Source organism: Coenobita brevimanus, chromosome 91 (assembly GCF_032717465.1).
Source record: "Coenobita brevimanus isolate Jiangsu-jjx chromosome 91, ASM3271746v2, whole genome shotgun sequence".
Classification (NCBI taxonomy): domain Eukaryota; kingdom Metazoa; phylum Arthropoda; class Malacostraca; order Decapoda; family Coenobitidae; genus Coenobita; species Coenobita brevimanus.
In genome coordinates, this window is record NC_137044.1 from 18,392,075 (window position 1) to 18,418,215 (window position 26,141).

Below are 26,141 nucleotides of genomic sequence, written 5' to 3' on the forward strand. Positions count from 1 at the left end.
AAACTGCTTCTCACTTACTGCATGAAGAAGCAGCGCATTCAGTTTGCCAAGAAGTATACACACTGAACATCGGATGAGTGGAGAAAAGTTATGTTTTCCAATGAAAGCACAATTCAAGTGTTCCAGGTGCGTTCTGCCAAGGTTCGTCACCCTGCCTTCCCTAGTCGATATGACCCTGCTTACACGGTGCTGACTGTTAAGCACCCACAGTCAGTAATGGTATGGAGGTGTTTTTCAGGTGAAATGGGAAGGGGAGGCCTCTACTGTCTTCCTAAGAACGTGATGATGAATGTTGGCCAGTACATTCAAGTTTGAAAGATCATTTGTTAAACTTTTTCGCTTTTCATGGGTATGACTTTTTCATGCACAGTTCAGCTCCATGTTGCAAGTCAAGAAAGGTGACAAAATGGCTTCAGGATAATCAGATTGAGGTCCTTGACTGGCCTGGCAACAGTCCGGATCTAAATCCGATAGAAAACTGCTGGGCAAAGATGAAGAAAATCATGGCAGAGAAGAAGACACCCAATCTGGACAACCTCAAGACTTGAACTGACAAATGTTTGGTGCAAAGAAATGCCCTTAGTTTACTTTAGAGGTCTAAATGATTCCATGCCAAAATGCATCCAACTGGTCCTGAAAAATAAGGGAAACATGATTCCATATCAATGAATGGCATTTCATGAACAAACATTGTGATATACTATGATTTCTATGTTTTTAAAATGTTGTGAGGGGAGATCCTAAGTCAAATTGCGGTAGCTGTAGATAGGAAACACACCCCTGACTTATAGTGAGGACTGTCTGTACTGAAGAAAATATAAAGGGAAAGAGCATCAGGAGGAGATGAAATATGTGACTGGAGAGCTTAAAATGTAATTGGTCCTTAGGATGTTTTCCAAAGTATCAGAACTTTCCACACAACTGTTACCGTAAACATGAGGAACAGGGTAGATCAGCTGTATATTGTAGTTAACAATATGGTATACTTAATTTGCATTTTTTTGGTAATTTACCATGGACATACCAATAATAACAAAAATGAGCCTAAAAAACAGGTGGCATATTATGAGGATTTACTATTTAGGGGGTTGGTGGTAGGTGGGGCACCCATCATTCGCTCACTTGATGTAGTGCTGCCTACTTCCTCCTTCACTTTTTTCATTCTTTCTCTGTATCTGTTCTCCCCACTTCCTATTCTTACCCATCTTTCCTGTCACATTTAATACTCATTTTTCTGCTTTAGGTGATTCTACACTGAGTGACAAGCCTAATGGTTTTCTGTAACCCAGGAAACCATTTACAGTGACAGGTGGTAACCATATAACCAAATAAAGGAGTGATGTGGAGCCTATTATGGTGCCTTTATTAACTGGGTGGAGAGATGCAAATGTGGCGTCCATCCAGGAACTGAACCTCCACACTCATGACAGCAAGCCTACACCTTGCTATGGCAAGGCACTGTTTGCTGCAAGGGAACATTGGTTCACTGCATGATATAGTCCTGCAGGGACAGTTGCTTGCCTGCAGTTGATGGGTCTGCTTGGCCAGGCAGACCAGGTTACACAAAAACAATATCAGTTTAGGGGGAAAAGAGAGAGAGAGAGAGAGAGAGTACAGTATTTTATTGCTTATTGCACTGAAAATGTGCAAATGTGCAGTGATGCCAGGATGCAAAAGTTAGCCGGTGACTGAATGGGTATTATCATTATTATTATTATGTTGCAGGCACACCTTTACCACCTTATGAAGTCTGACAGTTACTCTAGATATCTGCGCTCCGAAATGTACAAAGAATTCCTCAGTGGCAGCAGGAAGAAGGTAAATGTTATGTTTATTTTATCATTCCCATAGTAACGGTATTCATATTTCATCAGAGGCTGTGCTTTAGCATTGCCTAGGATATTGTGATGTCAAGTAGGCTGTTTGTTAAGTAATCCATATACTGTAAATGCATGAGATATGCAAGGTTTATTTCAAGGTACAAGATTATTAAATAAAAGCTTTACTAATTACATTACTAATACATTATTTTTTATCTTAAATCATACCTTATATGCCTGGCTGAGGATTATTTTAAGTATATTTCATTTGGATGCTAATAATTTGCTTACTCTTTGCATAGCAAAATGAAGTAACATTGATAACTGCAGGATATAGCTACCAACTTCCCAGAATGCCATTGTGCTTATACTGTACTGTGTTTTGGTTCATGTTAAAGAAGATTCACATGTCACAGATTTCTATAGACAGAATTATCATCATGATGAACATTGTTCAAACTCAACTTCCCACAAACAGAAATAGGGTTGGTAGGATCCAGAAACAGGAAAAAGAAAATAGAAAAGTAGAACTGTCAACAGAATGCCCAGTGAAATACAGTATACAGAGCTTGAAGCTGATGTGGTGAGCAAAGGAGAGTGTGCATAAGGAATGGTCATATAATGAGAATGAATGTGAACACAGTGATGAAAAAGGTAGCTCTACTGTATAGGAATGATTTTAAAGACAGGAAATTGGCCAAGGTGATGATGGATGGATATGCAGAATGAATATGTGTGAGGTATGGAAGCTGAGAACTGAAAAGGGGCTGGAATGGAGGGACAGATATGTTGGTGTGATGTTCATGAAAGGGTTGCACTTCATTCTTTAACTTGGCAATGGATGGAATGACTGTCTCACAGGTACAGTATCTGTGAGGTGCATCTTAAGAAGAAAAAATAAAGGATTTGTGTGAATGGATTTTGCCCGTGAAGTGGGGCCAAGATTTTGAATGCTTCATTGACATGTGGATTATTGCTGTAAGTAGCCCACTTCCCTGGACATTAAATGTCAGTGATGAAGATATGCTAAGGCATGAATTTCTTAATTCAGCAGTAAATATGCATTTTTATAAATCACGTACAGAAAGAGTATGCATCGATATTGCTAAAAATTGTTATAATAATAGTGCCAGACTTGTCCAACAAAGCAGTGTCCAGTACCCATAACTTTCAAAATACAAAGGTACCTAGGATTTTGTTTTTTAAATGAATACCTATATTGCAAAATACATATGTCAGAATTTAAATTGGATTGTCCAGTAATGCAAAATTGTGTATTACAGCAAGGCTGTATCAAGCATCTCAGTGCTTGAAATTGGCTCCTATGATGTCACACAAGCTATATAAGTTTTCAAATGGAAGTTGCTAAATAGTATACTGTATTTATTTTCATTTATGGATAGCTTAGGAAAAAATATAACTTTTCACTTAGTACTGTACAATGACGAGAAATTAATAGCAGTATAGTGTCTGATCCAGCATGGGACTTCTTTTATTTTCATCTGTATAATTGATCATTAAGTTGATTATACCTTGTTTGATTGACCTGTTCACCTGAGATGTATAGGGTGAGTAGAGTTTGTTTGACTCATGGCTGCTGATTGGCCACTTATGATGTCATTGAAGTAAATGCAGGCATGTATCGCAGTGCCACTGTAGGTGTACACCATGGGTGGGTGTAGCGCAACATGCCTGTGTACGTTTACACTGTGGGTGGATGTAGTGCAACATGTGGATGTAGGTGTACTCCATGGGTGGATAATTTGCTTCAAACATCACTCATTGATTTATAAAACTTTATCATCAGCTTTAATTTTCTTTGGTAATGGTAAACTTTTAAAGCTAATTTTGACCTCTTTAGCTTTGGAAATCATTCCATATTTAAACCGTCTACTTATATTGCAAGCAATTTACATTCATTCTTCATTCATCATCTATTCCTGTGTTGCCCCATGGGGAGTGTAGGAGCCCAGGGCTAGGCAAATTGGTCCTGACATTTAAGATGAGAGTGACCAGTCTCACTCATCCCTGAGGGGCATTACATGAGCAATAAACCCCAACCACCCCTTGGATATATACCTGCACAGGCTCAGTCCGATTGGAGCATCTTAATTACTCACTAAATCACCAGGTGTCATAATTTGGTTATATGGTTACCACCCAGTGTAGTAAATGGTTTCCTGGGTTACAGGAAACTATTTGGCTAGAGACCATAAGGCAGCACTACACTGAGTGAGTGGATGATGGGCTCCTCCACCTACCACCCAGCAGTTTACAAATATATATGTGTTAAAATAAGAAGAGCTCTAGTTTTACATCATCAGCAGCCGCAAATCAAACACACCCTACTCGCCCCATACATCTCAGGTGCACAGGTCAATCAGACTGGGTACAGTAATACTTTTGTGCTTTCTTTTTCTTGTTTTGGATGCTTCCAACCCATTCTTCAAGTGGAAATTAAGATTAGGATGATGGGATGATGATGGTAATATTGATAATGTTTAATATTTGGATTTTATAATATTGTATAATATCTTAGTATAATTTGAATTTGAAATTGGCATTCGCGTATTATCATTTTTTTATGAGTTGCAAATAATTATCATGTTTAATGCTGTACAAAGTGTTAATTATATTTACTTGTACTTACACTAATTTGTAGTAAGATATTAATTTGTTTTTTTGTGGTATGGTAGTAGGCTGAGTAGATCAGTACAGTACTCTTGACTTGTGTGTGTACATCCTTATTGCTTTTCAGATACAAAGTAGAGTGAGTTTTTGAATTTGGTAACTGTACAACATATTATATTAACATTCTTTATTAGTAGTATAATATACATAATGTTTTCACATGTATGATTACTGCCAAGCATTACTAGGTTGTGACAGCACTGCATTGCCAGTAATAATGTACTGTACTGTGTATGTATGGTAGTTAAATAATTGTACATTAACCTTTTCCCTGGTGTGTCATACTTGGGTATTTGATCAAACAGTTTCATTCAGGTGAGGAGAACCTCTCTCAGTCATACAGTTAAACCCTGTTTTTATTGAACCTTTCACTGATAGACATTTTACTCTGGCAAAAGCCAGAAGACCTTATTCAGGTGAAGGAAGCACATCCCAGATTTACCCATACAGATTGACTTCTTGCATAACTGTCAGTTAGCAAACAGAGCCATTTATTGCCTTGCAGGATATACCATGACTGTTGAAGTTTGCTGGTTAGTTTGTGTGATCACTCATGGAATAGCATAATCGATGACTCTTGATGAATGTGTCAGTTACCCTCTGCATCACTTGTGACTTTGTGATTGAAGGTTGGATGCTACCACTGTTTCCAGTCTTCAGACACTAAGGCCTGAATGCAACAACAAGGCTTGAGCCAGACTTGGGGTGTGTGGTGAGACATGCCAACCAAACAAGACTTGAGCCTTTCTTGTGCTAGGCAGATGCTCTCAAGTCCAAGCCTCCCCTGAGTTGGTTTGAGTCGATCTTAAGCATTGTGGGCCTGTTATTTAGTGATTTTGTTGGGCAGAGTCACTTCTAAAGTGGTGAATACTTAATCAACTATCTCCATTATGACAACAGGCAATTGCTGCGTAAGATCCCCAGCAAAAAACATTTGAAATTTACACAAAATATCTGGCAGCCAGAAAGATATATAAAATGCATTTTGTACACTTGTATATCTTTCTATCTATCTATCATCCAATCCTACATTGCCCCATGAGGAGCATAGGAGCCCAGGGCTAGGTAAGTTGGTCCTGACATTTAAGATGAGAGTGACCAGCCTCGCTCATCCCTGAGTGGCATTACGTGAGCAATAACCCCATTCATCCATCCATCATCCAATCCTACGTTGCCCCATGAGGAGTGTAGGAGCCCGGGGCTAGACATGTTGCCCCTGACATTTAAGTTAAGAGTGACCAGCCTCACTCATGAGCAATAATTCTGACCATCCCTTGGATATAAACCTGCACAGAGTCTGTCCGACTAGACTGCCTTAATTCCCCGCTAAATCACCAGGTGTCATAATTTGGTTATATGGTTACCACCCAGCATAGTAAATGGTTTCCTGGTGTACAGGAAACCATTCGGCTTGTCACTCAGTGTATAGGCACCCACAGGCAGAAGTAACAGGAGAGAATGAAGGAAAGAAAGACAAAAGAGGGAGTGTAAAGTCAACCGTAGGCAAAAGGACGAGGAAAGAATGAAGTAAAGAAATACAGAAGAGGAAGGAAGAAAGGAGGGAGGAGAGGAAAGGACAGACACCCGAGAGCAGCAGTACATCGAGTGAGTGAATGGTGAGTGCCCCCACCAACCACCTTGCAATAGCCCCACTTGTATAAATTTTACAAAAATAATTTTCCTTAATTTGGTGGTACTACTTACAGATATGCTGGCAATGCCTTATGATATCATATTTGCACTGTGTTATTGTATGGCTGACAGTGGCTGTGGGACACTACCGCTCACTTGCAGAAGCAGTAGTGATAACATCTCCAAAGTTTTTTCCCTAAAAGAAGATAACTGCCATTACCCTAAATTTTCCATTTTATTCTGTCTTTACTGGATGCAGATACAATCTGTGATCAGTTTAGCCACCAGTAATGACATGTCTAGGTGCACAATCAGGCCTGCCAGAACTGCTTACGAATTGCCATCCTTTTGCCTTGTAGGCCAAGCTGTAACTGGTTGCCGGTGTAATTTTTTTTCACCAGTCTCCCTAAACATGCAAAATGGCCCAGCTCACTGCACCGGCATTATTCCATGCTAGAACCATTCTTCGCTGTTCTTCATATTATTTAATATATTTTTGTTATTATTTGGATTCTTTAGTTTTGGATCCATCCATCCATCATGCAATTCTACGTTGCCCCATGAAGAGCGTAGGAGCCCGAGACTAGGCAAGTTGGTCTTGACATTTAAGATGAGAGTGACCAGCCTCATTCATCCCCAAGTGGCATTACGTTAACAATAAACCCCAGCCACCCCTTGGATATAAACCTTCACCGGCTCCATCCGATTGGAGCGCTGTAATTACTCACTGAACCACCAGGCATCAAAATTTGGTTATATGGTTACCACTCAGCGTAGTAAATGGTTTCCTGTTGTACAGGAAACCATTTGGCTTGTCACTCATTTAGAGTCACCCATAGGCAGAAGGAAGAGGAAAGAATGAAGGAAAGAAATAACTCCATCATTATCATAATGAGGAATTAAGAAATAACAGGCCAAAATCGCAAGGGAGAATGATGACCAACGAGGATTTCCAGTAGTCTGTGTAGTGCGATTCTTTACAAGCTCACTTCATTGGAAAGCTTACAGTGTTGGCTATTCTTACAATGATTGTCTATCATTACAGAAATAATTATAGCATAGTAGCCTGTTGGATAATTTTGAACAGTACAATTATACAGTACTTTGCAAGTTTTTATATTGTACTATCCTTCACTGTTGGAAAATCAAATTGTAGACTTTTTTCTAGCTTAGAGCTATATTCTCTCTATATTCATGTAAACTTATTTATATCAGAATAAGTCTCGTAACTTAGTGGGCAAAAGTAAAGTAAGCATTATCACAAAGGCAGCAGTAGTGCTCGCCCAATATGGTGATCCCCAGGTTAATGTGCACTTGGTTATAGTAGTTCTCGCTGTCACTGCTAGATGAAAATCTGCTCTCCTGCAGTTATTTGTTTCATTTCGTTTTTAAAGATTCCATCATGCTTGAATGCGCTGGCTGTGGTCACCTAATGGCGGATCTCCGTGCTGCTTAATCTCTGGCAGCTTCCCTATTCAGTCCCATATTCCTGAGGTCACACTCAGTGACCTCATTACAGGTCTTTTTCAGTTTGCCTCTTGCAACCCAACCCCTGAGATTAACATTTCTCACTTTCTGCACCCAGTTATCATCCCTCATCCTCTCCACTGCCCAGAACATCTCAATCTACCTCTTCTCATCACAACATCAATACACTCCAGTCCCATCCTACCCCTCAACTCTTCCATCGTAAACCTAGCCGACATGCCTCACAATCAGGGACGCACTACACATCCACTTAATCATTTTCATTTCTGTACGTGTGAGCCTGCAAATATCCTCCTTCTTTACTTCCCAGGTCTCACTATCATACAGCATAACACTCCTAACACATGCTGCATACAAAGATCCCTTAGCATGGAGGGAGAGCTCTCTCAGTGTCAGTAGAGGCAACAGCTCCCTGAATTTTCCAACCACTCCTCACTCTAGCCACAGAGCTAGCTCCAGCCCCACCTCCAGCAGATAACATCTCCCAAATAATAAAGCTCTTCCACACACTCAGGAGACTCAACAGCAAGGTCAATCCTTTCATGCCTGACAATCTCCACCTACTCTCCCTGACACTCACAAATGAAATCAGCATTATCTCACCGTCTGCCTCTAATACCACTGCATCTTTTATGCACCCTCTTATCACATGCACTGCACAAGATGGAATTACTTCCCATGCCCTTGTGGCAAATCGCACATGGCCATTCTTCCTCTTCTTTGACAGTACTGCCACCAACCCTAGATACCGTCACTTTTGTTTTATCTGTATTTACCCTTAAGCCTTTTTGTCCCATACCATCTTTCCATTTCCTAAATCTTTCCTCCACCTCATTTTCATTCTTTGCAGTCAACACCAAATCATCAGCATGCAACATCTCCCATGGGTGTCCATTTCTGAAGTCACATGAGAGGGCTTCAAGAACCATGATAAACAAGGGGCTCATAACTGACCCATGGTGCACACCAACATTCATGGAAAACTCATCAATCAAATCTTCATTCACTCTTACCTGGGTGCGAGTACCCACATACATGGCCATAACCACCCTAACCTGCCACTCCTCGATCCCAAGCCTTCTCATTGCCCACTTCACCTCTCTAGGGACTCTTGTCAAAGGCCTTCTCCAGATCTACAAAAACAAACTTCAATTCCCTTTTCTTTCCTTTATATTTTTCCTGAAGCTGTCGAACAATGAGTATGGCATCAGTGGTCCCCTTGCCTGGCATAAACCCTAACTGCATCTCACTCCAGCCGTTATTGCACATTTTTTGGCTAAAAAACATTTTTATTGTGCACCTGAGCTGGTTTCTGCTGACAGTGATTTTGCAAAATGTGTGGTTTCCTGGTGGCTTTGAGGGATTCAAAGATATGCAACTTGAGGAGTTAATCCAGGTGGTGGAGACCAACTAACTCTCCACCCACCATCCTCAGACGGTATGCGTTTCTTCTTAATTGTGCCCTTTTCATCATTTTTTATTAACTTAACCATGCCTGTATGTGTTTCTGATACTTACCATAACAGTATGTATGTATTTACCCTGTCTAAATTGTTGCAAAAGGGAAAATTTGGGTTTACAAGTGGAGTGCCCAGTACCAGTTAGGATAAATCCTATAGTTTCTGTTCATTTGTTATCACGCACTAGGCACGGTGCCAGTTATGCCCAATAACCAATGGATCACTGTATTTAAAAATAAAATGTAATCTAACCAAGTCTCAGTAAGGAAAATATTCACACAGATGGTGACCACTGACTAGATATAATTTATCTAACGTTTTTATAACACATCTTTGGTTTATCTTCTCTTATTTGCTAAATTTTAATATTAAAAAGTCAGAACTGTGACTGGCTGATTTGAAAATAGTCGAAGGGTTGTTGCAAGTCCGTGACTTGAGTTCAACTTTGTGAGGTCAGAGTTGAACGTCGATTCAGCACATGGCTTAGTCAAGCTGGCTGAGTCCGACTTGAGTAAGCATTGAGCCTGGGCTTGGGACCATCACAAGCCTGACTTCCAAGTCCAGCTCAAGCCTCACTGGGGCATTTGGGCCTAAAAGTAAAGCCAGTTTCCATCTTGGGATGGATGGCAGCAGTCATCGAGGAGTTCAGTAACCTTTTTGCAGAGTCTCTCTTTTCTGACATGATTTCATAATCCTGCCATGCATACAGATGGGAGTGAGGGTGACTGAGTGTTCCATTAGTTCTCGTTCTGGATGTACCCTTTCACTGGCAAATATATAAACTGGTTGCTGGTGGAGTATCCTTTCTTTTTCTTCTGTATGTTGGCATATTGTCAGTTCAGTGTCAGTGACACACACAGTCCATTACATTATTTCCCTCTCACCTGCATTGCTCTCACTTCAGATAAACCTTTGTGCTTTGTACATGTTCAGCATGAGTAAAAGTTAACCCTCTCGCGCACGGTAAGTTTCAGTAAGTTTTCCGGCGCACGACTTTATCTGCGAAGCCGCCCGGCCCGGCTGCCCGTGTGCGGCAAATAACACATATTCTCTCCTTATTTTTGCCACCCAAACATCAATATATAGCCATGAAACCTATGTCATCTTATTCGTCGATATTTGTTCTACCTGATAAGCACCACAAAAAAAAGGAAAACCCAAATAAAACAACATTAGGCAGCCGTGAATAAACATTTCGCTACGTCACGTTCACTTCCCAACATCACCATTTGAATGTTTTCCATCATACAGAAAAATGTTATAGAAGTTTTTATAGAGAATTTCATCAGCTTTCTAAAGAGATAAATCCGGTTGTGATGCGATTTGTAGTTTTCAAGAAAACAGCCAAAAATTGAAAGCCATTTTTGAAAAAAATTAAAGGAGCTCAAACTCTGAAATTTTCTCACACGTTATGTTTTTATTGCATAATATTATGCAGAATTTCACCAGCTTTCTAATGACCTAAAAATTATTTTGATATGCTTCATAGTTTTCAAGTAAATCGCCAAAAATGACAGGGAACTCACGTCCGTACATCACTCGTGATGTACACATAGCATACGCAATATTCCCGCCTATGTAACAACGAATTCTTATCATAGATATTACATTGTTATGTCTTGTACATACGTAGAATTTACTGTGCTTTATCATGGTTCATACAGGAAATCGATATGTCCAATAGTTTTCGAGTAATTGGCTGACAAAGTGAGATTACTCCTCCGAGCGCTTCCAAGTTTACCGCTAGCTAAGAAAAAAAACAAGTCTGTTCCCTCAACTTTTCCAACAGAAAATGCTCCCAAAGGCTTATATTCTGTAAATGAACATATATAGAATTTACTGCTCTTTATCATGGTTCGTACAGGAAATCAATATGTCCAATAGTTTTTAGGTTCTCTGCTGAAAAAGAAGAGATATTATTCACTGCCACACAACACCTTCCATTGAGAGTAGCACTACACACGTCATGTTATATCTTTCTGTACAGCAAATCGCTGAACCTTTTACAAACAGTTCACATAAAGGATAACTTTTCAGTGTCTTTTCACGGTCTCATAACTGTTCACTGGCGTCCATGGGTGTGTACCATATATATATATATATATATATATATGTGTGTGTGTGTGTGTGTTTTTCTATTCTATTCTATTGCCAGACGCCTCAGTCCCGTTTGGGGTGGCCACAAACAAATCGCCTCCAAGTCGCCCTGTCCCCCGCCATTTCACCCCCCTGCTCCCAACTCACACCCCCCTCTCTCATATACCTCTCCACCCCATCCCTCCATCTCATCCTCGGCCTCCCCCTCCCTCTTTCCCCCTCCACCTCACTCACATACACTCTCTTCGTCAGTCTTTCACCCTCCATCCTCTCCACATGGCCAAACCACCTCAGTATGTTCCTCATAACGCTTCCTATCACATCCACATCAACACCACAATGCTCCTTTATATCCTCATTCGTCAGCCTGTCTCTCCATGTGACTCCACAGGCTCCTCTTAAATAACTCATTTCCACTGCTCTCACTCTTGACTTGTGTCCTTCCAACAATGTCCAAGCTTCACTTCTGTACGTTAGAGTTGGTATCACAATACTGTCATGTAGTAACTTTTTCACTTCCATGCTCACTTCCCTGTTTCTTGTCACTGCTTTCAAAGAACCAGCAACCTTTCTTCCCTGCTGTACCCTTTCAAGCACTTCACCCTCCAAACCTCCATCCTTACTCATCACACTACCCAAGTACTTAAACGTACTCACATTTTCCAATTCCTCACCATCCAACCTCGCTGTACATTCACTGACTTCACCTCTCTCAAAGACCATCACTTTACTCTTCCCTACATTCACCTTTAGATTCCGTTTCTTACACACTCTCCCAAACTCATCCACCAAGCCTTGCAGCTCCCCTTCGTCTTCACTCAACAACACAGTATCATCTGCAAACAATAGCACAGGGAGTTTCCAAACACTATCCTCTCTCACCAGGGCCACTCCAACATCCACTACCCTACCTTGTACCTCTTTTATTACCCCATCCATGTACAGATTGAACAACCATGGAGACATGACACATCCCTGTTTCAACCCAACTTTCAAAGAGAAAAATTCACTTAGTTCACCATCCACACGCACTGCAGCCTTCGCACCATCGTACATACTCTTCACAGCATTCAACAACTTCCCATCTACTCCATATATTCTTAACACTTTCCACAATCCTAGTCTATCCACCGTGTCATATGCTTTCTCCAAATCCATGAAAGCCGCATACAACTTCTTTCCCTTCTCTAGAAACTTTTCCACTAAAGATCTGAGAATGAATATCTGATCTACACAACCTTTTCCCTTCCTAAAGCCTCCCTGTTCTTCTCCAACTAATTCCTCTGTTCTTTCTCTAACTCTGTCAATAAGTATCCTACCATACACTTTTCCTATTATACTAAGAAGACAAATGCCCCTATGATTACCACACACTTCTTTTTCCCCTTTTCCTTTGTACAAGGGAATAATTATACCTGACTTCCAATCCTCCGGGACTCTACCTTCCTCCCAGGCCAATCTGCACATCTTCCACATCCATTCTACTACTATCTCTCCCCCATGCTTCAGCATTTCACCACACACTCCATCAATTCCTGGGGCTTTCCCTGATTTAACTTTCTTCATTGCTTCCACAACTTCTATCCTACTGATTTCTTCCTGTCTTCTCACCTCCCTCCTTCTCCCAGCCATTCCCCAGCCACTTATACTCGCATTACTTCCATCCTCCACATTCAACAATTCCTTAAAGTGTTCTCTCCATCTGCTCACTTTTTCTCCCTTCTTCACTAGTAATCTACCATTTTTATCTTTCACTCCCCTGCTAACTTCACTTCCACCCTGTCTTACTCTTTTCACCTCTCTCCAGAACATTTTCTTACAGTCCCTCCACTTTACACTCAAATTCCTTCCAAATTCCTCATCCACTCTCTTCTTACTCTCTCTTACTAATCTTTTCACCTCTCTCTTTCTTTCTACATATAACTCTCTCTTCCGGCTCTCAGCCCTCCTTTCCCTAAGTTTCACGACACACATACTCCCTCACAATATCTGAAGGTTCCCCCCACACATGATATACTCCCTCACATATATATATATATAAGTGAATTTTTCTCTTTGAAAGTTGGTTTGAAACAGGGATGTGTCATGTCTCCATGGTTGTTCAATCTGTACATGGATGGGGTAATAAAAGAGGTACAAGGTAGGGTAGTGGATGTTGGAGTGGCCCTGGTGAGAGAGGATAGTGTTTGGAAACTCCCTGTACTGTTGTTTGCAGATGATACTGTGTTGTTGAGTGAAGACGAAGGGGAGCTGCAAGGCTTGGTGGATGAGTTTGAGAGAGTGTGTAAGAAACGGAACCTAAAGGTGAATGTAAGGAAGAGTAAAGTGATGGTCTTTGAGAGAGGTGAAGTTAGTGAATGTACAGCGAGGTTGGATGGTGAGGAATTGGAAAATGTGAGTACGTTTAAGTACTTGGGTAGTGTGATGAGTAAGGATGGAGGTTTGGAGGGTGAAGTGCTTGAAAGGGTACAGCAGGGAAGAAAGGTTGCTGGTTCTTTGAAAGCAGTGATAAGAAACAGGGAAGTGAGCATGGAAGTGAAAAAGTTACTACATGACAGTACTGTGATACCAACTCTAACGTACGGAAGTGAAGCTTGGACATTGTTGGAGGGACACAAGTCAAGAGTGAGAGCAGTGGAAATGAGTTATTTAAGAGGAGCCTGTGGAGTCACATGGAGAGACAGGCTGACGAATGAGGATATAAAGGAGCGTTGTGGTGTGGATGTGGATGTGATAGGAAGCGTTATGAGGAACACACTGAGGTGGTTTGGCCATGTGGAGAGGATGGAGAGTGAAAGACTGACGAAGAGAGTGTATGTGAGTGAGGTGGAGGGGGGAAGAGGGAGGGGGAGGCCGAGGATGAGATGGAGGGATGGGGTGGAGAGGTATATGAGAGAGGGGGGTGTGAGTTGGGAGCAGGGCAGTGAAATGGCGGGGGACAGGGCGACTTGGAGGCGATTTATTTGTGGCCACCCCAAACAGGATTGAGGCATGTGGCAATAGATAACTAGATATATATATATATATATATATATATACACAGACATATTTCCCCCTCCTTCCCCAGACATTCCCCTAACACATGATACAATATTTTCCATGAACACTCATGGCACATATCACAAACATTTTAGATAAGAATCATAAATTTCAACAATTGTTTTTGAAAGGTACACTACGTGTCCACTGATGTCCATGGTTGCCCGGCGTTGTAAGATACAGTACCTGTTCAATGACGTCCCTCGTCCCTTGCCATCATTACCTTTCACAGCACACCTGCCACTAAAGTATCGCTCACCTGCACCACGCACCTAAACGAACACTCGCGGCACAGTTCACATTTATTTTACATAAAGTATAATTTATCACTAAATGTCAGACCAAGGTACAGTACCTGTTCAATGACGTCCCTCGTTCCTTGCCATCGTTACCTTTCACAGCACACCTGCCGCTAAAGTATCGCTCATCTACGCCACGCACCATAATTTATGCCGTCATGAGGATACGTGGCACATTTCACTTACACTTGACACAATATCATACACAAATACATGACTACCACAATGATTCCACCCTAACCTCCGCAATTATTCCCTTCCTTACTACGGTTCAACGTGACTGTGATACAGCATCCTTCACCGGGAGAGTACGATGCAACTCTGTTTTATTGGCACACACCACACTTCGTCATGAACACCCGCAGCATGTTTGACGTATATTTCACACAATTCCATACTCATTTTCACTATCAGAATCACAATAATTCCGACCCTAAACACCTCTAATTCTCCCTTCCTGACTATAAAAACTGTATGTGATGCCTGCCCCATTCCACACTATGGTTCATGGCGTCCAGAACGCTAACTAGTTCCATAATTTCACCATGCCAGCCACAGTATCTTTCATACAAAAAACAGTTTAGGCATTGGCTTCATTATATACGTATTTGTAATCACACCATAGGGCCTTGAGGAGGGTGAGAGGAGAAACCCCGCAACAGTGAACACGCATTTCGCCTCTAAGCCTAACGATGGATAATGGACACAATTCCTTTTCGTGACACATATCTATGTTCCATCGACAATATCACATACAAATATGCTCACAAATACTGGATTATCACACTGAGTCCATAGGGGCTTTGGCTCGGGCAGGAGGGGGAGAATTAGTAGGAGTTTAAAGGGACAGTACATGCGACGCAACCCCACCGCCTGGCTGCTTGGAAGAGACTGAGGTTTATCGCTGCGTGCTGGGCCCCGTGAGGCAGCTCAGTGTTGCCAATGCCTTACGACACTTCAAAATTTGATGCGAATCCACCAGAAACTTAATTTTTGGCGAATTTTTTGGTGCTTAGGAATGCGATTCGAGTGACTGAACATCTTTAGAACAATCCACATGAAACGTGAATCACGTGAGTGACCCTGAGAGGGTTAATTCTTACTACCACTCTCTCAGAGGTCAAAGTTTAGTCCTGGAACACACACACACACACACACACACACACTTTACACACACACAGCCGGAGAGAGAGGACGTCCCAGGCATCGCTCCTGACCTTGAGTAGTTTCAGGAATTTTGTCTGTCCTGTCTCCTAGGGTCTTTCTTTAAATTTAAAATAATGAAAGTTGGTAGACTACCAAAAATGTAAAGATTTGTTGGCAATAGTATACATGAATGTTTGTGGCTTATTGGTAACAGCTGTTTAGGTACTTGATCGGTACGTTAAAGATGGCCGAAAATGTAAACAATGAGGGAATGGAATTTCAAGGATTTGATGCTAATACTAATGTCATGGACCTAGTGAAAACATTAATTATGAGGATTAGTGAACTCGAAAAAAAAAGTAGAGAATCTAGTGATAAAGGATGTGTCAGGAAATACGGAAACCACCATACAGAGTCTAATCCAGTCCAACGAAACAGCCAATGAAGAGATAAAGAATTTGAAGCGGGAAAATGTTGAACTGAGGAGGAAACTTGAAGAGAGTACCAATAAAACGGAGAAGGTGAGTAATGTACTAGAAGAACACAAGGCAAAGTGGGCACACGTAGAGGAAGAACAGAAAGAAGTGGTCAGCTTAAGAGAGATCATCCAGGAAGAAAGTGAAATGAACAAGAAAGAAATGGAAGAAAATGTAGTGAAAATACTGAAGAAAAAAGAGAAAATAGTGAGAGAAACTGTAGAAAGGAACAGATGTGTGATAGTATTTGGAAACAGGGAAGAGGAAGAAAAGGTTAGGTTCGCAAGACTCGAGAGAGACACGAACATGGTGAGAGGAATATTAGGCAAGATTGACCTCGAAGGAAACAAGTGGGTAAAAGAAATTGAGGAAGTAAGGAGGATAGGGCCATATAAGAAAGGGGAAACAAGACCAATGAGAGTCAAGTTTACATCAGAAAGTGTAATAAATGAGATACTTAAAGTGACCTGGAAATTAAGCAAAGAGGCGGGGATGGAAAATATTATAATAAGAAAAGATCTGAATGAAGAAGAAAGAAAAGCTTTAAAATCATTAAAGGAAGAAGTAAAGGAAAAAAATGATAAGAGGACAGAGGAAGAACGTAATACTTTTTTTTTTGGAGAGTATTGGATATGAAAGTAAGGAAATGGTATTTAAGGAAATAGAAGTGAAGGAAATTAGGGGGGATGGTTGTGAAAGATCAGAAGTTGAGGAAGTGGTACGGACAGAGAGTAGGAGAGAAGAGGGTATTAATAATGTCAAAAATAATTTGAAGGTGATATATACTAATGTTGATGGTTTCATATCGACAAGGATCGAAATTAATGATTTCTTGAGAGAACATGAACCTGATGTCATGTGCTTTGTAGAGACCAAATTAAGAGAAGATATTGATGTTCATTTGGGAGATGGTAAATACAAACTGTGGAGAAAAGACAGAAAAGAAAAAAGGGAGGAGGAGTGATGATAGCAGTGAAGAACAACATAAATGTAGATACTGTGGAAATGGGAGAAGGCAGGGCTGAAGTGATATATATGAAATTAGAAACTGGAGAGAATGTTAAGAGAGATATGGCGGTAGTGTATGTTCCCCCAAAGACGAGAGCATGGAAGGATGACGAATACCATGAGATGTTGTCAGATATGGCTAGCTACTTGCAAAAAATAATTGAGAAAAGCAATAATATAATTTTGGTGGGTGACTTTAATTGTAAAGAGGTGAACTGGGAGGAATGGTACTCGGAGAGCGGCGAGGATTCGTGGGGTACTATGTTATTAAATATAATAATGAATAATGTGATGACGCAGTGGGTCAAAGAAGAGACACGGTTTCGAGGTGAGGACACACCAGCAAGGTTAGATTTACTGTTCACCAAAGAACCTGATGTAATAGAATCATTGGAATATCTCTGTCCTTTGGGAAAAAGTGATCACGTGGTCATTGAGTTCCAGATGTTAATAGGAAACGTCGAGCCAAGAGACGAGCTTCATAGACAGGGAAGATACAACTTTGGCAAAGCAAATTTTACAGGATTGAGAAACTTTTTGAAAATGCGGATTGGAGAAAATTCAGAGAAACAAGAGAGATACAGAGGAAGTGGGATATCTTTCTAGACCTCTATAATTTGGGAGTGGAAAAATTTGTACCAAGAGTAAGAGGGAAAGAAAACAGGAAAAAGGAGTGGTTTAATAGAAGGTGTATGATAGCCAAAAAAGAGAGAGATAACGCGTGGAACAATTGGAGAAAGAGAGGTAACGACAGAACAAAGGAAGAATATAAAAGAACAAGAAACGAATACACAAGAATACGTAGGGAAGAAGAAAGGAATTTTGAAAAAGGTATAATTGACAAATGCAAGGATGAACCCAAACTGTTTTATAGATTTGTTAATGGCAAACTGAAACAAAAGGAAGGAATCACCAAGCTGAAAGTAGATGGAGAGGTCTTTAATGATGCGGCAATGCAAGCAGAAATAATGAACAAACGTTTCCAGTCAGTTTTCACTAAAGAAAAGGAGCTTGTGGAAGGGGAGGGAGTGATTAGAAATGTTCCGGTGATGGAAGATATAAAAGTGGAGGTGCAGGAAGTGTATAAATTACTGGAAACTCAAGATGTAAGGAAAGCCCCAGGACCTGATGGAATTTCTAATTGGGTACTGAAGGAATGCAGAGAACAACTGGCGGATAAAATTCACAGCTTAATTGTATGCTCACTGGAAGAGGGGAAAGTGCCAAAAGAATGGAAGAGGGCAAATGTGGTACCAATTTACAAGGGAGGAAACAGGGAAGAACCCCTGAATTATAGACCAGTGTCTCTAACCAGCATGGTCGCAAAATTGTGTGAGAGAATCCTGAAAGACAGATGGATAAAATATCTGGAAGAGATGAATATTTTGGCTGAATGTCAGTTTGGATTCAGAAGTGGAAGGTCATGTGTTTCAAACTTGTTGAGCTTTTACTCAAGAGCGATTGATGTGGTACAGGAGAGAGATGGTTGGGTGGATTGTGTGTACTTAGACTTAGAGAAGGCCTTTGACAAGGTACCTCATAAGAGACTAATGTGGAAACTAGAATATATAGGAGGACTAAAGGGGAAACTTCTGGAATGGATGAGAGACTTTTTGAGAGACAGACAAATGAGGACAGTAATAAAGGAAAAGATGTCTGGATGGAGGGAAGTAACAAGTGGAGTCCCTCAAGGCTCAGTGTTGGCGCCAGTAATGTTCCTGATTTATGTAAATGATATGGTAGATGGAGTGAACAGTTATGCGAGTCTGTTTGCTGATGATGTAAAGATCTTGAGGAAGATAGAGGTTGAGGAGGATTGTAAAATACTGCAGGAGGATTTGGATAGGATACACAATTGGAGCCGGACGTGGGAAATGAAATTTAATGTAAAGAAATGTAAAATATTGGAAATGGGTAAAAGTACCAGGAGACCATCACTGAATTATTTTTTGGGTAATGAATTAATCACAAAAAGGAGAGAAGAGAAAGATTTGGGAGTGCTGGTCCAAGATAGTTTGTCACCAGAAAAGCACATTAACAAGATAGTTGGAGAGACTTATAAGCTCTTGACTAACATAAGAGTAGCATTTCATTATATGGATGAGGAAATGATGAAAAAATTGATAGTGGCCATGATCCGCCCCAGGTTAGAATATGCAGCGGTAGTGTGGTGCCCACACAAAAAGAAAGATATAAACAAGATTGAGAGAATACAAAGAACAGCAACCAAGATGGTCCCCAGTTTGACAGACCTGTCATACAGAGAGAGGCTGGAAAAACTGGATTTGCCTTCGTTAGAGGAAAGGAGAAAGAGGGGAGACATGATTGCGGTGTTCAGGACCATGGTGGGAGTAGATAAAATTGACAAAGAAGATCTGTTTGTATGGGATAAGAGAGCAACAAGAGGACATGGAATGAAATTGAAAAAGTCAAGCTGCTTGAAGGATATCAAGAAATATAGCTTTCCTTACAGAAGTATAGACTTATGGAATAGCCTGGACAAAGAGATCGTCCAATCTAAAAACATAAACGAGTTTAAAGTTAAATTCGACTTATTGAGAAACAGCGACGGAAACCCACGAGCATAGTACATTCCGTGTATATCACAATTAGGTATATTCTTAAATATTTGGAACGACTTAGACAAAGAGGTGGTGCATGAGAAAAACATTCATGTGTGTAAAGGTAGACTTGATAAATGTGGATATGGAGACAGGACAACACGAGCATTGCTCAATTCCTGTATACTACAAATAGGTAAATAGGTAAATAGGTAAATACACACACACACACACACACACACACACACACACACCAAGAGACAAGCTTTATAGGCAAGGAAGATACAACTTTGGGAAAGCAGACTTTACAGGATTGAGAAAATTTTTCGAAAATTCAGATTGAAGAAAATCAGAGAAACGAGAGATATAGAGGAAGTGGGGTATTTTTTTAGGCTTCTATAATTCGGGAGTGGAAAAATTTGTGCCAAGAGTAATGGGAAAGAAAACAGAAAAAAGGAGTGGTTTAATAGAAGGTGTATGATAGCAAAAAAAGAGAGGGATAAGGTGTGGAACAATTGGAGAAAGAGAGGTAACAACAGAACAAAGGAAGAATATAAAAGAACTAGAAATGATTACACAAGATTACGTAGAGAGGAAGAAACGGATTTTGAAAAAGGTATAATAGACAAATGTAAGGATGAACCCAAACTGTTTTTTAGATTTGTCAGTGGCAAACTGAAACAAAAGGAAGGAATCACCAAACTGAAAGTAGAAGAAGAGGTATATAAAGATGTGGCAATGCAAGCAGAAATACAGAAAAAATTTTCCAGTCAGTTTTCAGTAATGAAAGTGAGTTTGTGGAAGGGGAGGGAGTGGCTAGAAATGTAGCAATAAAAGATAAAAGTGGACGTACAGGAAGTGTATAAATTACAGGAAGCTCAAGATGTAAGGAAAACCTCAGGACCAGATGGAATCTCTAATTGGGTACTGAAGGAATGCAGAAAACAATTGGCAGATAAGATTCACAGTTTAATTGTGTGTTCTCTGGAAGAGGGGAAAGTGCCTCAAGAATGGAAGAGGACAAATATGGTACCAATTTATAAAGGAGGAAGAACCCCTGAATTATAGACCAGTGTCCCTAACCAGCATGGTCGCAAAATTGTGCGAAAGAATTCTGAAAGATAGATGGATAAAATGTTTGGAAGAGATGAATATTTTGGCTGATAGTCAGTTTGGATTTAGAAGTAGGTCATGTGTGTCCAACTTGTTGAGTTTTTACACAAGAGTGATTGGTGTGCTACAGGAAAGAGATGGCTGGGTGGATTGTGTGTATTTAGATTTGGAGAAGGCCTTTGACAAGGTACCCCATAAGAGACTAATGTGGAAACTAGAGCATATAGAAGGACTGAAGGGGAACCTCCTGGAATGGATGAGAGACTTTCTGAGAGATGGACAAATGAGGACAGTAATAAAGGATAGGATGTCTGGATGGAGGGAAGTAACAAGTGGAGTCCCACAGGGCTCGATGTTGGTGCCAGTAATGTTCATGATTTATGTAAATGATACGGTAGACGGAGTGAACAGTTATGCAAGTCTGTTTGCTGATGATGGAAAGATCATGAGGAAGGTAGAGATTGAGAAAGATTGTAAAATGCTGCAGGTGGATCTGGATAGGATACACGATTGGAGCCGGATTTGGGAAATGAAATTTAATGCAAAGAAATATAAAATATTGGAAGTGGGTAAAAGTACCAAGAGGCCATCATTGAATTATTTGATGGGTAATGAATCAATCACAAAAGCGAGAGAAGAGAAAGATTTGGGAGTGCTGGCCCAGGATAGTTTGTCACCTGAAAAACATTAACAAGGCAGTTAGAGAGATGTATAAACTCCTGACTAATATAAGAGTAGCTTTTCATTATATGGATGAGGAGATGATGAAAAAATTGATATTGGCCATGATTTGCCCCAGGTTAGAATATGCAGCAATAGTGTGGTCCCCACACAAAAAGAAAGATATAAACAAAATTGAGAGAATACAAAGAACAGCAACCAAAATGGTCCTCAGTCTGGCAGATCTGCTGTATAGAGAGAGGTTGGAAAAGCTGGATTTGCCTTCCTTAGAAGAAAGGAGAAAGAGAGGAGACATGATTGCCGTGTTCAGGACCATGATGGGAGTAGATAAAATTGACAAAGAAGATCTGTTTTTATGGGATAAGAGAGTAACAAGAGGACACAGAATGAAACTCAAGAAACCAAGCTGCTTGAAGGATATCAAGAAATATAGTTTTCCTTATAGGTATAGACCTGTGGAATAGTCTGGACAAAGAGATCGTCCAGTCTAAAAACTTAAACGAGTTTAAAGCTAAATTTGACTTATTGAGAAACAGAGACGTGACCCCATCAAATGTAGCTCATTTCCTGTATATCACAATTGGGTAAATACAATTCGGTAAATACACACACACACACACACACACACACACACACACAGTCAGAGCGAACAGACGTGTCTCAGTCACCTCTGCAAATCTTAAGTAGTTTTCAGGAATTATGTTTGTCCTGTCTCCTGTAGTCTTCTCTAAAGTTTAAAGTATTGTCTATTAATACTGTCTTCCAAAAATGTAAAGAGCCATTGTCAGTAAATATTTGTGTATAAGTGAATGTTCATAGGAATCTCGATAACAGCTGTTAGGACAACCATCAAATATGGCCAACTGTGTAAACACTGAGGGACCTGAATTTCCAGGATTTGATAGTGTAACAAATGTGATGGATTAAGTTAAAATGTAGCTTATGAGAATTAGCAAGCTAGAAAACAAAGTGAAGGATCTAGTATCAAGAAACATGCCTGAAAATACCGAAAACTCAATACAGAGTCTGATATAGGCTGGTGAGAAGGCCAGCCAGGAGATCGAGAATTTGAAACGAGAAGATATCATATTATGGAGAAAATTAGAAGAGAGCGGTATCAAAATGAAGTTGAGTAGTGTGTTAGAAGAGCAAAAGGCAAAGTGGGCAAATGTACAGGAAGAGCAGAAAGAAGTGGTCATCTTTAGGGAAATCATTCAGGAAGAAAGGGAAATGAACAAGAAAAAAATGGAAGAAAATGTTGTGAGACTGTTGAAGAAGAAAGAGAAAATAGTGAGAGAAACTGCAGAAAGGACCAGATATGTGATAATGTTAGGAAATAGGGAGGAGGAAGAAATGATTTGATCTGTGAGACTCAAGAGAGACTTGAATCAAGTGAGAAAGATACTGGGCAAGATCGTTCCTGAAGGAAGGAAGTGGGAAAAAGAAACTGAGGAAGTAAGGAGGATAGGACCATATAAGAAAGGGGAAGCACGTCCAATTAGAGTTAAGGTGTCATCAGAAAGTGTAGTAAATGATATACTTAAAGTGACCTGGAAACTGAGTAAAGGGGCATGGATGGAAAATATTATGGTAAGAGAAGATTTGAATGAAGAAGAAAGAGAAGTTTTAAAATCTTTGAAGGCACAAGTAAAGGAAACAAATGACAGGAGGACAGAGGAAGAATGTAAAACTTTTTTTTGTAGAGTGATGGATATGAAAGTAAGGAAGTGGTATGTGACGAACTAGAAGTGAAGGAAACAAGGGGTATGGACATGAATACAAAAAAGAGAGGAATGAGTAAAGATAAATAGTAAGAAAAGATTTGAATGAAGAAGAAAGAAAAGTTTTAAAATATTTGAAGGAACAAGTAAAGGAAAAAATGAAAGGAGGACAGGGGAAGAATGTAAAACTTTTTTTTCTTTTTTTGAGAGGGATGGATATGAAAGTAAGGAAGTGGTATGTGAGAACTAGGAGTGAAAGAAACAAGGGGGATGGATATGAATGCGAAAAAGAGAGGAATGAATAAAGATAACAATGCAGTAAATCCAAGTATCATATATAGTAATGTGGATGGGTTAATATCTAAGAAAGGGGAAATTGGAGACTATATAAATGAAAAGAAACCTGAAATTGTTTGCTTGGTGGAAACTAAATTGCCCTGAGATTTTGATAGAAAATTATTTGGATGGAGCAATTATAATATTTGGAGGAAGGATAGAGAAATCAAGTTTGGGGGAGGTATAATGATTTTAAGTCATAATGAACTAAGAGAAAGAAATTTAGAAATTGAAAATACCATGGCTGAACTTTTGGGAGTTGAAATAGAGGACAGATATGGAGAAAAAATGGATGTAATAGTATTTTATATACCTCTCAAAACTAGGGCATGGACAAAAGAAGATTACGAAGTTAATAAGGGAATCCATTATTAAACTAAAGATGATAATTGAACGAAGAAATAGAATAATAATAATGGGAGATTTTAATTGTAGAGAAGTTGACGGGGAAAGTATGGATGCTGGGAGCAATGAGGAATCATGGGGAAATAAATTAATGGAATTGGTGATGGAAAACATGTTAACCCAAGTAATTAAAGAAAATACAAGAATTAAGGGTGATGACAAACCTTCAAGGCTCGACTTAGTATTCACAAAGGACCCAAATGATGTGAGGAACATAACCTACCAATGTCCCTTTGGGAAAAGTGATCATCAGGTTATTGAGATGGAAGTGGTGGGAGTAAGGGAAGGAGAAAGAGATGAAGAGATGGAAGTGGTGAGAGTAAGGGAAGGAGAAAGAGATGAAGAGATGGAAGTGGTGGGAGTAAGGGAAGGAGAAAGAGATGAAGAGATGGAAGTGGTGGGAGTAAGGGAAGGAGAAAGAGATGAAGAGATGGAAGTGGTGGGAGTAAGGGAAGGAGAAAAAGATGAAAAACAAAGAGAAAATAGATACAATCATGGGAAGGCAGACTTTGCCAAAATGTAGACTGGAGTAAAATGAATACGATCACAAATGTTGATGAGAAACATGAGTTTTTGATAGATGTGTATAAAATAGGAGTTAGTAAATATGTCCCAAATTTTTTTTGCAGCTATGGATAGGAAGAAAGAATGGTTTAACAACAGATGTAGTGTGGCACATGAGGCAAGAAAAAGAGCATGGAATAGTGAGAAGAAGTATTGTGAAATGGCTTGGGAAGAGTACAAGCAGGTAAGAAATGAATATGTAAGGGTGCAGAGAGAAGAAGAAAGGAAATATGAAAAAGATATTGTAACTAAATGTAAAAAAGAGCCAAAATTATGTTATAGGTTTGTAAATGGTAAAATGAATGTTAAGGACAATATAATACGATTGAGGGATGGAGAGGAAATTTACGAAAGAGAAGAAGAATTGTGTGATATAATGAACAACAAGCTGCAGTCAGTCTATATGTTGGAAGAGGAATTTAGGGAACCTGAAATACAGTAGAACCCAGGATGACGGGAATGGCGGAAATTACTGTTGACGTGAATGAGGTGCTGCAGCTGATGAGGGATTTGGTTGTGAGAATAGCAATGAGACCAGATGGTGTGATGACCGGTTAGTGTGGCCTGTTTATGTCATCATCAAGACCTCACTGGAAAATGGACAGTTACCTAAAGCTTGGAAAAGAGCAAGTATTGTGCCAATCTTCAAGGGAGGAGATAGGGAATATTCATTCAATTATAGACCTGTATCACTTACTAGTACTGTTTGTAAAATCTGCGAGAAAATTAGTAGAAAAAAATGGATAAAGGTTTTAGAAGAAAATGAAGTGATAACACCAAGACAATTTGGTTTTATTAACGGATTAAGTTTCTACGGTAGGGTAATAGATGTCATACAAGAGAGAGAGGGATGGGCAGATTGTGTCTATCTTGATCTCAAGAAAGCATTTGACAGGGTGCCTTATAGGAGACTGCTGTGGAAGTTGAAGACCTTTGGAGGGGTGCATGGGAAACTATTAAAGTGGATGGCAGATTATTTGATAGGAAGGCAGATGAGAACAGTTATAAGAGACAAGGTTTCACAGTGGAGAAACGTGACTAGTGGAGTACCCCAGGGCTCTGTCATAGCCCCAGTAATGTTGCTGATATATGTAAATGATTTACCAGAGGGTTTAAATAGTTACATGAGTATGTTTGCAGATGATGCTAAAATCATGAAACATATTAAAGGTACTGATAATTGAAAAAAACTGCAAGAGGACTTGGACAAACTCCACAGATGGAGCCAGACTTGGAAAATGGATTTTAATGCCAATAAGTGTCATGTATTAGAAATGGGAATGAGTGAAAAAAGACCACGCTGAACAAATAAAATGGGCAATAAGATAATTTGTAAAAGAAAAGTTGAGAAAGACTTGGGAGTGATTATTCAGGATAACTTGTCTCCAGAAAAGCATATAAACAAAATCATTGGAGGAACTTATGGATTACTAACCAACATGAGAGTGGCTTTTAACAATGTGGATGAGGAAATGCTGAGGGAGTTGATAGTGACCATGATAAGACCGAGACTGGAGTGTGCAGTTGTGGTATGGTCACCTCATTTGAAGAAGCATATTGATAAACTAGAGAGAGTTCAACGGATGGCAACGAGGATGATACCG

At 39.9% G+C, this 26,141-nt stretch overlaps 1 protein-coding gene across 1 annotated transcript in view; it reads left to right on the plus strand.

The window, feature by feature from the left end:
- LOC145411804 (regulator of G-protein signaling 7-like) overlaps positions 1-26,141 on the plus strand; it is a 344,883-nt gene that overhangs the window by 290,952 nt on the left and 27,790 nt on the right. Inside the window, exon 12 of the mRNA XM_080281748.1 lies at positions 1,726-1,818. Coding sequence (XP_080137874.1) covers positions 1,726-1,818 — 93 coding nt within the window. The remainder of the gene's footprint in view (positions 1-1,725; positions 1,819-26,141) is intronic.